We start from the raw sequence: 12939 nt of genomic DNA on the forward strand, positions 1-12939 counted from the left end.
TTTTCTCATAAAAGCAATGGTTTCAAAGCCCAAATTCCACGGTGGTTTCATGTTATTGAGCATTTTACATAATTGTGATGAACCACAGACGTCATACATGATGCTGGCTCTTGGTCATGCCCTTTGAAGTGTCTTGTGCATGACATGTAAAGAAGGTCTGACCCCCAGTGCCAGCTGGGGCCCCCGAACCCTGCAGACAGCAGTTCAAAACTCTCAACCTCTGTAGTCGAAATATGCTGTTTGTAGTGCCTGGCATGATTACTGAAAGTACACACTGAAATATATTATGTGCTGTGTATACAGACAGCAGAACAGTCTTTGCAGGGTTTCACTTTCTGTCTAAAAAAAAAATCATGTTTGGAAAAGCAAGCAACTTTCATACTGTCGGCGCACAAATAAACATATCACATTACTGTCTAAAATGTAAAAACCCTGAAATGCTAATTCGGGGTTGTGGTGATATGTACAAACGAGTGTGCCTTCAGCCTGTTGGGTTCGTGTCTCTGTCGTTGGAACAGACCCCACGTCACCTTGGTGTGTATTCTGTGTGCGTGGGATGGGGACGATGTGGTGTTTTGCATTTTTAGATTAGGCATGGACAGATGTCATGAACGTGTGAAGCGGACGGCATGAACAAAAACAGTATTCAACGGACCATCTTGAATTAGCCTTGTTTGGTGATCTCATACCAGCTGCAGGTGTAACCCTTATGAATATATTGAGTCATGTTTTAGAGAGTATTTAAATGGGGATATCTGATATTTTTTTGTGCTGTGAACTTGCATATGCTCCAATGATAAATCAATAAATCAATTTCTCCAATTACAAATTTAAATATAGTAAATCTCATATTACCGCTTTTTGTGTAAGTACATTTTTTTTATGTCTGAATGAAAAATACAATTTTGTTTTCACCCAGGGAGGCCATCTCACACAACATGTAATTCTGTTTTTAAGATGGCTGCGGCTATAGCCTTGCGCCATCCTCTCCATTGCCAGTTCGCAGGGAAACGTCCTTCCTTTGTGTTCACTATTTCGACAAATTCTTCCACCTATGATCCGCAACAATCATAGCCGAGAAAATTGAACGGAGACACGAGTGGGCCCGTGGTCTGCTGGGCAACTGCAGTTGGAGCGGCCCTAACAGCCCGACCTCTTGTGTACGTATTTTTTTTTTTTATGGTCGGGGATGCCCCCCTGCAACAGCTCTGGGGCACCAAGGGCTTCGGGGGAGGGAGAGAAAACATAAACATGGCGAGTCTGTTTAAAATGGCTGGGCGACCACCTTGTCGGTCAAGGTGTGGGAATCAGTGTTGCGCCTATTTTCATATTTATTATACCGACTCACAAAAAGTTTCCGTGTTTACTGTATGCCCCCGTTAAGAGAGGCGGGCGACCAGCTCGTCCTAAATTTGAGCAAGGTCGCGATGCCGTCCTTCCCCAGCGGGACGTGCAGGCTGGCGGAGTCTATAAAAAGCCGCCTCTACCACACAGACCTCTTCATTTGCCTAGTAAGCAAAAGTTAGAAAGCGCCTTCTTAGTAATACCCGCAAAAACGTTGAATTGTTGGCATGTTATTTGAGTTCAGGTAGAGTGGAGAAGTAACGGTAAAACACGATTGACGTTTGTTAGACCTGACAGCCCTTTGGGTGGTCCCTCCGAATTATTATTTATTTTGTCCCCTTTTTGGCCTCTGAAATGTCCCTGTGTCCACTACACATTTTTTTTCCCTTTTCCTGGTGTTGACCTTAGGTCTCTCGGCGCTTTGTTAGTGTTTACATTAATGCAGCGCAGGTGCCCTGAAAAATGAGGTGAAGCAGGTACCCTCACAAAATGGTGGCTGTCAACTGTAAAAGCTTTAACTCAGTGCTTGGCCCATAGGTTAGAATGGAGGGATCTAGAACCTTCCGGCCCATTCTAGTGACCTGGGTCTAGGGGTATATAAGGTCAGAACCTGGGCGGCCATTTTGTGACATTGGAGAGCTAGCTGGAGTGCAGGCTGGGGCATCAGGGGAGTGGAACACTGAGAGGGTTGACTTCGCTCTAGGGATGCGCCCTTACTGCTGTCATCGCCCCCGCCCATAGACCTGACCCTGCATAGGCATTCTATTATTGAATCCTGCCCTGGTATCTCTACAGAATAGGAGAAACTGACGCTTTCACTGAATCATATCAAGTGACTGCCGGGGCTGGTGCGGAGTCAAGAGTACTGCCCCTTTTGTCCCTCGGTAGGAAGAGCAGTTTACCGGCACAGAGAAACCCCGGTAAAGAAGGAACGGTGAGCCTTTGTCACCCTCCCCCGTTTCCTTTACAAACCCACACCTGATGAGGACTGTCCCCTCACCTGCGCCGTGAAGCGCTGACCAGAAGCCCTTTTCTCCTTCCTTCCAGGGACGAGATTGCCAGGGACCTGTTGAGCGATGAGGACCACCGGTTCTGCGGCATCAGGGTTAGAGGTGCCCGGGTGGGAGATACGTCCCCCTTTCAGATAGGGAGGAGACTGAGTTGGTGGCGCCGCCGGAGCTGCTGCTGATCGTTGAGGTGATTAGTGAGGAGGCGGTAGCATAGCCCGAGGCGTCTGAATCCCGCGCAGGCCCAGCAGAGATCTCGTCAGAGTACCAGAGGGGCGGCGCTGCAACACCGCCACTTCCTTCCCGTGCAGGCCCAGAGAGTGAGTCGGCCTGGCCGGAGAGGGAGCGGACGTTCAAGGAAGAGTTGCCAGTGGTGAGGTGACGTCTCCAGCTGCTTGTGTCTGCTGGGTCTGAATAATCAACTATACTGCCATAAGTAAGCCGGGATCTGGGGGCTGGTGAGGGACTTGGAACCGGGAGTCGACGTCACAGGTCCAAGTGGTTGGTCTCCCCTTATGAAACCTAATAAAACTGTCGTACTGGCCAAGCAGCCCGATCTAGCGAAGACTAATATACTGAAAGTAGAGATTAACCAGACCTAGCGCTATCGCTGGTTTGACAGTAAAGTAAAACAGGGGCCAGTGCATTGCGAGATTTCTGAACAAATGTATGAATCTGACTGAAACTCCTGTCTGCTCTTATCCTAACAGGAGGGAATAATTCTGGCACCTGCTGAGCAAGCACATAATTCAATTTAACTAAATGAGTTATACAAAGTGGTATCCAGACTGTGCCAATGCAAGGTTTCGCTAACTTGATTTGATGTAACATGTTTTTCCTGTTGAGTCCTATCTAAACAACCAAGAAACTGCCTGCAACTTCAAGTAATAAGTGTAATTGTTGAATCCATTGTCTCTAGGGAACGTTGTATTGTTGAATCTTCCTTGATGCAGAAAAATTGATGGGGGAAGTGCTTGATGTATGACCCCATGATATGACTAACGGAACAAGATAACTTAAAGAACTTTTATAAAGCAAACCATATTTTTCTAATCTGGTGTAGTGTTATTTTTAGTGGATGGACGCTGGGTTGCTGTGAAGGATGTTACACAAGCATAACACTGAGCTCGTCATGAGCACCGAAGGGGCTAAAGGGTCGGGTGCCAGGCAGCGAGGTGGGGGACTACGAGGGGTTGTATGACCTAATCTTAAAGGAGCACCTACTCGAGAAATGTTTTCCAGAGCTGCGTCAACACCTGGTGGACAGCAAGCTGACCAGTCCCAGGAAGCTTGCTGAGGAGGCGGACATCTGGGCTAGTACCCGGGTGTCCTCAAAGGGGACTGGGGGGACTCTCAAAGGACTGGCCAGGGCGCTCCCCAGAAGAAAGAGGGGGGAGACAAAAAGAGGGAGTTCTCAAAAGGCCCCCAAAACTGTTTCCAAGGAAAGGGATCAGGTTTCCCTCCCCGAGTCAACCCACAAAGACCCCCTCATCCTGACCATAATCAGCAGCCAAGGATTTTCCGCTGTTATGAATGTGGTGGGGTTGGGCACTATAAAGTAGATGCCAAATGCCCAAAGAGACCACCCCCTCCCACTGGAGGAAAAACCCCGGGAGTGGCTAGTGTAGTGCTCGGGGAGGAGTTGCCCTTGTATAAGGGAGGGGAGTGGGCGGGCATCACCTTAGTGTCCCTGGGAGACAAAGATATGGTTCCCAAGATCCAGGTGCCCCAAATACCACCAAGTATGGGCAGTGGGTCACCATCAATGGCCAAAGAGGGGAAGCTCTGAGGGACACAGGTGCCAGTATGACTATGGTAAGGAGTCATCTGGTGTCCCCAGAGCAGGTGATCCCAAACGTACTCCACCTCGCCGCGATGGCTGACGGCAGAATAGGCCACTACCCGGTGGCTGAAGTTCCCTTTGAGTGGGAAGGGGTCGCAGGTCCTCTTCGAGTTGCCGTAAGCCCTGCCGTGCCGGTCGATTGTCTGTTGGGGAATGATATTGAGCACAATGCTTGGAAGGAGGTGGAATACCGGACTCACTCAGAGATGCTGGGTACACCTGACTGGACCTGTGCCAGCTCACGGTCCGCGACTACCCGGAGGGGAGTTCGCAAGGGCTGGAGCCTGGAACAAAGGCACAGCCGGCTGCCAAAAAGGGGAAGATCCGGGGACAGGAGACACCTGCCTCGGCATCCACACCCCGTGAGATGAATGGGCCACCTGTGATGGTGGACCCGGAGTCCACGGAGGGGGATGTTGTATCCCTGGAGAACCTACCTATCCCTGCCGAATGGCATGTGGAGGGGGGGCCTACCAGGACAGAGTTTTGCCAGGGCCAGAAGCAGTGCCCTACCCTTGAGGGTCTGAGGCGACAGGCCGAAGCCCAGACAGCAGGTAACATTGCAGGGAACTTCCACATTTACTGGGAGGATGGTCTTCTCTACAGTGAACCCAAGGCTCCGGTGCACGGTTCGTCACGGGCCTTGGTAGTCCCTCAACGTTATCGAGCCTTTCTCTTAGAATTGGCTCACGAAATACCCTTGGCAGGACACCTGGGTCAGGACAAGACCTTTGCCCGGCTTGTCCCCCATTTCTACTGGCCTCAAATTAGGGTGGCGTCCGACACTTACTGTAGGAGGTGTGTGTCTTGCCAAGCCAGGGGGAATACAGGGGTTAAGCTGAAAGCTCCCCTGGAACCACTACCTGTCGTTAGCACCCCCTTTGAAAGGGTGGGCATCGACATTGTTGGGCCATTGGATCCACCCACTTCAGCTGGTCACAGGTTTATCCTGGTTCTGGTGGATCACGCCACTCGGTACCCAGAGGCCATTCCTTTGAGGACCGTTACTGCACCTGCAGTGGCTCGGGCCCTGATGGGGATTTTTACCCGAGTGGGTTTCCCCAAGGAAAATGTGTCTGATAGGGGGACCAACTTCCTGTCAGCATATATGCGGGCTATGTGGAAGGAGTGTGGGGTTACCTACCGGTTCTCCACCCCTTACCACCCCCAGACCAATGGTCTGGTGGAAAGGTTCAAGAAAACCTTGAAAGGCATGATCAGAAGTCTGCCTGAGAGCCTGCGGAGGAAATGGGACATCCTCCTACCCTGTCTGTTGTTCTCATACAGGGAGGTGCCACAGAAAGGAGTGGGCTTCAGCCCCTTCGAACTTCTGTATGGGCACCCTGTCAGAGGACCTCTCAGCCTGGTGAAAGATGGATGGGAAAAGACTCCCAGGAAGCTTCCCCAGGATGTGGTGAGCTACATGCTGGCCTTCCGAACCCAAATAGCTAAGTTTTGGAAGCAAGCTTCCGACAACTTGGAAGCCAGCCAGGCAGTTATGAAAGAGTGGTATGACCACAATGCTCACCCTGTGGAGTTGGAGCCTGGCCAGAAAGTGTGGGTGATGGAGCCTGGAGAGCTTAGTGCCCTCCAGGATCGCTGGACAGGCCTCTTTGAGGTGGTTGAGAAGAAGGGCAAGGCTACTTACTTAGTGGACCTTAAGACCCCCGGCAGCCCCTTCGGGTGCTCCATGTCAACCGCCTTAAACCCCACCATGAGAGGCCCGAGGTCGTCTTGATGATGGTGACTGAAGGAGCAGAGGAAGAGGAAAGTGAGCCTCTCCCTGATCTATTTTCGTCCCAAGAGAAGGATGGGTCTGTGGAGGGAGTGATTCTCTCGCCATCCCTAACTCCTGAACAGCGGAGGGACTGCCGCCAAGTCCTGGATCAATATTCCTCCCTGTTCTCCCTTATCCCGGGAAGGACCCACCTGTGTACCCATGATGTGGACACAGGAGACAGCCCACCTGTGAAGTATAAGACCTACCGGCTGTCAGATAAGGTGAAGGCCAGCATTCATAGTAAAGTCACTAAGATGCTGGAGCTAGGAGTAATTGAACCTTCAAGCAGCCCCATGTCCAGTCCGGTGGTTCTGGTACCAAAAGCTGCCCTGACCGGCCCCACTTTAGAACTCAGGTTCTGTGTGGATTACCGGGGACTGAACTCCGTAACAAAGACGGATGCTCATCCAATCCCTAGGGCGGATGAGCTCATTGACCGACTGGGAGCTGCCCAATATTTGCGTACTTTTGACCTCACATCAGGGTACTGGCAGATCTCCCTTACAGATGGAGCAAGGGAGAGGTCAGCCTTCTCCATGCCTGAGGGCCACTACCAGTTCTGTGTGATGCCCTTTGGGCTCAAGAACGCTCCTGCCACTTTTCAGCGGCTGGTGAAAGAGGTCCTCTCCGGGATGGAGGCCTTCTCTGCAGCTTATCTAGATGACATTGCCGTCTTCAGCAGCAGCTGGGAGGACCACTTGTGTCACTTACAAGCTGTTCTCCAAGCCCTGAAACAGGCTGGCTTGACAATCAAGGCCAGTAAATGCCAGATCGGGCAGGGGTCGGTGGTATACCTAGGACACTTGGTGGGCAGGGGGAAGGTGCAGCCCCTCCAGGCTAAGATTGAGGCTATCATGGCCTGGGAGCCCCCCAAGACCCAAACTGAGGTCCGAGCTTTCCTGGGCCTTACAGGATACTACCGTCGCTTTGTAAAGGGGTATGGCACAATTGTGGCACCCCTTACTGAACTCACATCTAAGAAACAACCTCGACGGGTGGTCTGGACGGAGGCGTGACAGCGAGCCTTTGACACTCTGAAACAAGCAATGTGTGCTGCTCCTGTCTTAAAGGCCTCTGATTTTTGCAAGGAGTTCATTGTTCAAACGGATGCATCGGAGCATGGCATTGGGGCAGTGTTATCGTAACTCAACGAAGAGGGCCTGGACCAACCTGTTGTCTTCCTATCAAGGAGACTGCTTCCCCGGGAACAGAGGTGGAGTGCGATTGAGCGGGAAGCCTTTGCAGTGGTATGGGCTCTGAAGAAGCTGCGGCCATACCTGTTTGGTTCGCACTTCCTTGTACAGACAGACCACCGGCCCCTTCGTTGGCTAATGCAAATGAAGGGCGAGAATCCCAAGCTGTTGAGATGGTCCATCTCCCTACAGGGAATGGACTTCCGGGTGGAACATCGTCCTGGAGTGGACCACGCCAACGCAGACGGTCTTTCAAGGTATTTCTGCCTTAGTGATGAGAACTCCCAAGGGGTTGGGTAGCTCTCCCCACTTTCAGCTGGGGGGGACGTGTGTTAGACCTGACAGCCCTTTGGGTGGTCCTTCCTAATTATTATTTATTTTGTCCCCTTTTTGGCCTCTGAAATGTCCCTGTGTCCACTACACATTTTTTTTCCCTTTTCCTGGTGTTGACCTTAGGTCTCTGGGCGGTTCATTAGTGTTTACATTAATGCAGCGCAGGTGCCCTGAAAAATGAGGTGAAGCAGGTACCCTCACAAAATTGTGGCTGTCAACTGTAGAAGCTTTACCTCAGTGCTTGGCCCATAGGTTAGAATGGAGGGATCTAGAACCTTCCGGCCCTTTCTAATGACCTGGGTCTAGGGGTATATAAGGTCAGAACCTGGGCGGCCATTTTGTGACATTTGAGAGCTAGCTGGAGTGCAGGCTGGGGCTTCAGGGGAGTGGAACACTGAGAGGGTTGACTTCGCTCTGGGGATGCGCCCTTACTGCTGTCATCGCCCCCGCCCATAGACCTGACCCTGCATAGGCATTCTATTATTGAATCCTGCCCTGGTATCTCTACAGAATAGGAGAAACTGACGCTTTCACTGAATCATATCAAGTGACTGCCGGGGCTGGTGCTGAGTCAAGAGTACTGCCCCTTTTGTCCCTCGGTAGGAAGAGCAGTTTACCGACACTGAGAAACCCCGGTAAAGAAGGAACAGTGAGCCTTTGTCACCCTCCCCCGTTTCCTTTACAAACCCACACCTGATAAGGACTGTCCCCTCACCTGCGCCGTGGAGCGCTGACCAGAAGCCACTTCTCCTTCCTTCCAGGGACGAGATTGCAGGGACCTGTTGAGCGGTGAGGACCACCTGTTCTGCGGCATCAGGGTTAGAGGTGCCCGGGTGGGAGATACGTCCCCCTTTCAGATAGGGAGGAGACTGAGTTGGTGGCGCCGCCGGAGCTGCTGCTGATCGTTGAGGTGATTAGTGAGGGGGCGGTAGCATAGCCCGAAGCGTCTGAATCACGCGCAGCCCCAGCAGAGATCTCGCCAGAGTACCAGAGGGGCGGCGCTGCGACACCGCCACTTCCTTCCCGCGCAGGCCCAGAGAGTGAGTTGGCCTGGCCGGAGAGGGAGCGGACGTTAGAGGAAGAGTTGTCAGTGGTGAGGTGACGTCTCCAGCTGCTTGTGACGGCTGGGTCTGAATAATCAACTATACTGCCATAAGTAAGCCGGGATCTGGGGGCTGGTGAGGGACTTGGAACCGGGAGTCGACGCCACAGGTTCTAGTGGTTGGTCTCCCCTTATGAACCCTAATAAAACTGTCGTACTGGCCAAGGGAGCCCGATCTAGCGAAGACTAATATACTGAAAGTAGAGATTTACTAGAGCTATCGCTGGTTTGACAGTAAAGTAAAACAGGGGCATTGCGAGATTTCTGAACAAATGTATGAATCTGACTGAAACTCCTGTCTGCTCTTATCCTAACAGGAGGGAATAATTCTGGCACCTGCTGAGCAAGCACATAATTCAATTTAACTAAATGAGTTATACAAAGTGGTATCCAGACTGTGCAAATGCAAGGTTTCGCTAACTTGATTTGATGTAACATGTTTTTTCCTGTTGAGTCCTATCTAAACAACCAAGAAACTGCCTGTAACTTCAAGTAATAAGTGTAATTGTTGAATCCATTGTCTCTAGGGAACGTTGTATTGTTGAATCTTCCTTGATGCAGAAAAATTGATGAGGGAAGTGCTTGATGTATGACCCCATGATATGACTAACGGAACAAGATAACTTAAAGAACTTTTATAGAGCAAATCGTATTTTTCTAATCTGGTGTAGTGTCATTTTTAGTGGATGGACGCTGGGTTGCTGTGAAGGATGTGACGCAAGCATAACACAAGTTGCCTTTGGGAATAGTCATTACCACTCTGTGCCAGGCTACCCTATGGGGACTGGTAACCCCAGGTCCAACAACGTTCAAATGGAATACAGACTGCATAGTGCGACAGACAACAAGCGCTCGCCGTTTGTCACTAAGCCCCGTCCTTTTGCGATTGGGGGGCGTGTTTTTCTTGGTCCCCTCTTCTCCATTGGCTGGAATGTAAACAACAGGTGTGTTTTTGACTTGTTGTTTACATTCCAGCCAATGGAGAAGAGGAGAGAAAGAAACGAAAAAAGCACGCCCCCAATCCGAAAAAGACGGGGCTTAGAGCGAGAGAATGACGTCACTGAGACCTCTTCTCCAATGGTCGCCGCCGTTTAGGAGGCCAGCCAATGGAGAAGATGGGCGAGGTTTAACCTCGCTACTCAGAGTCATTAAATCTCGCCAGCGAGACTGCGCATGTGCGGAGCTTACGCTAGCCGAGACCTAAAAAAGAAAGGAACTGTAATGTAATGTAATGTAATGGTACTGTGTGGAGAGGTGTGGCTCACTGGTTAGAGGCGGCAGACCTGTAAGCAGAGAACGGCCCGGGACCAGGGTTCAATTCCCGACGCGGCAGGGCCCTGGACCAGGGGTCAACAGACTCGATAATTCTCGCCTCGGTGCCTACTCTAACCAGGGAACACACTCGGTAACTCTGGGCATTAAGCTTGCCTCATCTCTACAACGGCCCCCCACAGACGCCGGGGATGCCTGGTTTCACCCTGGAGATACCCAGAAAGGGACCATCTCACAGGGAAAACTAGGACGGGTTCCCCAGCGGTCTGCAGCGCCAGGACACTCGTTAGAGTAACAGTGCGCTTTACAAGAATCCCACATTTACATTTACTTGTATAGCGCACAAATCACCATGAGGCATCTCGGCGCTTGTACGAATACCGCTGAGGAACCCTTCCTGGCCTTTCCCTGTGAAGTGCCCACTTCTGGGCACCCCCAAGGTGAAGCCAGGCATCCTAGCGTTGTTGGGGCCGTTGTGGAGATTATGCAAGCTATTGCCCAGAGTTGCAGAGTGGGACCCATGATTAGAATAGGCACCGAGGCGAGAATTATCAGGTCCGGGGAAATTGAGCCCAAGAGCCGCCGAGGTGGGAATTGAAATAACCTGCCTGTCCTCGATTCCTTGCCCTCTGCGCTCGCCCTTCAGCCCTTGTGTTAATGACCCAGCTCATGGTGGCAATTGCCCTAAGTGTGCAATGTATGAGAAGTTAATTCTCCTTACAGCTCCTTTGAGTTCCCTGTTTGTGTTGGTCCTCCACGAGAAGTCAAGTTATTTTATGTTATGGGATTTTTTTCTAAAACATCAACTGATATCACCCTGGTGTGACCCTTTGAGCCTGTTAAACAAATCAATGCTGTTTAAAAAAAACTAAGCGACTAACATAGGTAGATGTTTAATTCTGGAACAGGTAAGTTTGGAAGGCATAACGAAAACATGTCTAAAATGTACATTGATAGCTGTTTTTAGTAGAGCTACCAGGTTTTTTTTCTCAGCCCTCTGCAGACCTACTGTTACCCATGTAGCCAGCTTGTCCCCTCACCCAAAGGATTCTACTTGGAAGGGATGGTGTGGGGATTTAAAATAAGTGGAATTAAGAGTAAAGGAATGGATTTAACACTTTTTGAATTGTCAATACAGTCTATTCCTCTGTAGGCAATTTCCTTTTGAAAGTATGCTGTAAAATGCATATGATATTCCACTGTGTAATTTTAAATAAACTCGCATGTATACTATGTATCTTTCTAGGAGAGCGGCTTTTCAGATGTGATGTGTGTGGAAAACATTTTGCAACAAATGAATACTTAAAGTGCCATAAACGATGTCACATGGGTGCCAAGCCTTATAAGTGTGAAGTGTGCGGGAAAACATTTGGATTGAGGGCTTCTCTGGCGCAGCACAGTAATGTCCATGCAGGTGAGAAAAGTTCATTTTGTGTGTTTCCATTGACTTAGCCTGTTGTGTGATAACTCCCCATGGTCTTCCCTGGAACCCCTCCAACTTTCAGGTCCTTGTTTTTCTCTGCTCAACAATTGTCTTTTTTAAATATCCTGTTTATAAGTACCGTTATGTACATCCCTGATCAATACTGGTCTGAGTCCATCACAAACCAAGGAGAGTCAGTCTATTTAGTACTCCAGACATCATCCTGCATACTTTGCCTTAGGAGATCACACAGACTTAAAAGGGTCTTCCAGCTAGGGAGCATGTAGATCTTAGGTGGATGGCTATTGCATTTGGGTGCTTAATAAAGTTTTAGAAAAATATTTAGAACTCTGTCACTTTAAAATTTGAAAACGCTGGTTTCTATTGCTACTGTCCTAATAGATATCTATATCACCTGAGTAGATATGAGACGCATGGAGAGACATTGTGAGTTAATTGGTGTTCTCCTTCATCATCACACTTTCTTAGAGGAATTCCGCTCCCTGCACGCTTAATTGTCAGTTCTTCATGAGTTTTGTTGACAGAGCTCCAGGTGGCACTTGAGCTCAGTGTGCGATGTATGATAAGTTAATTTTAGTATCTGGGGTTATTGTAGCCTATCTGCATATAACCTAAATGGGTGATAACAATTAATATTGCTACCATAAAAAAGTAAAATGAAGATCTGAACGTCTCTATAAGTAGGAACCTCGTTTAGCACTAATTTCAGTAAGTCTGCTGCAACAGCCGCAAGCAAATGTAACTCTTAATGAGTGTGGAGTCCTAGAAGCTGGAAAAACAACAAGCACTGGCGTTGCCAATAGGTTTCGCAGTAGGAAAGTTGGAGCTATTGGTTTTGTAAATGACATTTTATATTTATGTTTTGTGATTTACAATGCCAATACTATTAACTTTAGCAAATGTGACACTTTTATCATTTGTAATGCCACATGTTTTGTATTGACGTGACTTAGATGTATTGATATTACAAATAACAACGGCTTTTAATTTTTTTAAATAATTAATACTTAAATAAACGTGATTTTAATTTATAATGGCAATAGCTTAAACTTTTGTAAATAACTTTTGTGAAGATTATGTTCAGTGTATTTTATTGTGACGAAAATCCAAGAACAGAAGTGAAATATTAACATCTTTTTGTGACATTTGTAATAAAGCTTGAAACATTTAGAGAACATGTTTGAACCAGTTGTTGTTGAATGGTTGCGCAGATTGATGCTGGGGTGGCGCTGAGTGGTGCTGTGGTGGTGCTGAGTGGTGCTGTGGTGGTGCTGAGTGATACTGGGATGGAGCTGAGTGATGCTGAGTGGTGCTGTGGTGGTGCTGAGTGATAATGTGGTGGTGTTGAGTGATGCTGTGGTGGTGCTGAGTGGTGCTGTGGTGGTGCTGAGTGATAATGTGGTGGCGCTGAGTGATGCTGTGGTGGCGCTGAGTGATGCTGTGGTGGTGCTGAGTGATGCTGTGGTGGTGCTGAGTGGTGCTGTTGTGGTGCTGAGTGGTGCTGAATTGTAATGTGGTGGTGCTGAGTGATGCTGTGGTCTGCACCTGCAAAAGTGGCCCTCACTCTCCTATCATAATATTTTGCTAAACACAGTGCCCCGTGAGATCGCAGTGCGCCCTC

At 49.2% G+C, this 12939-nt stretch overlaps 1 protein-coding gene across 1 annotated transcript in view; it reads left to right on the forward strand.

The window, feature by feature from the left end:
- Positions 1 to 12939, forward strand: part of LOC147709066 (uncharacterized) — a 152147-nt gene that overhangs the window by 101907 nt on the left and 37301 nt on the right. Inside the window, 1 exon segment of the mRNA XM_086927672.1 lies at positions 11121 to 11288. Coding sequence (XP_086783798.1) covers positions 11121 to 11288 — 168 coding nt within the window.

Source organism: Lissotriton vulgaris, chromosome 6 (assembly GCF_964263255.1).
Source record: "Lissotriton vulgaris chromosome 6, aLisVul1.2, whole genome shotgun sequence".
Classification (NCBI taxonomy): Eukaryota; Metazoa; Chordata; class Amphibia; order Caudata; family Salamandridae; genus Lissotriton; species Lissotriton vulgaris.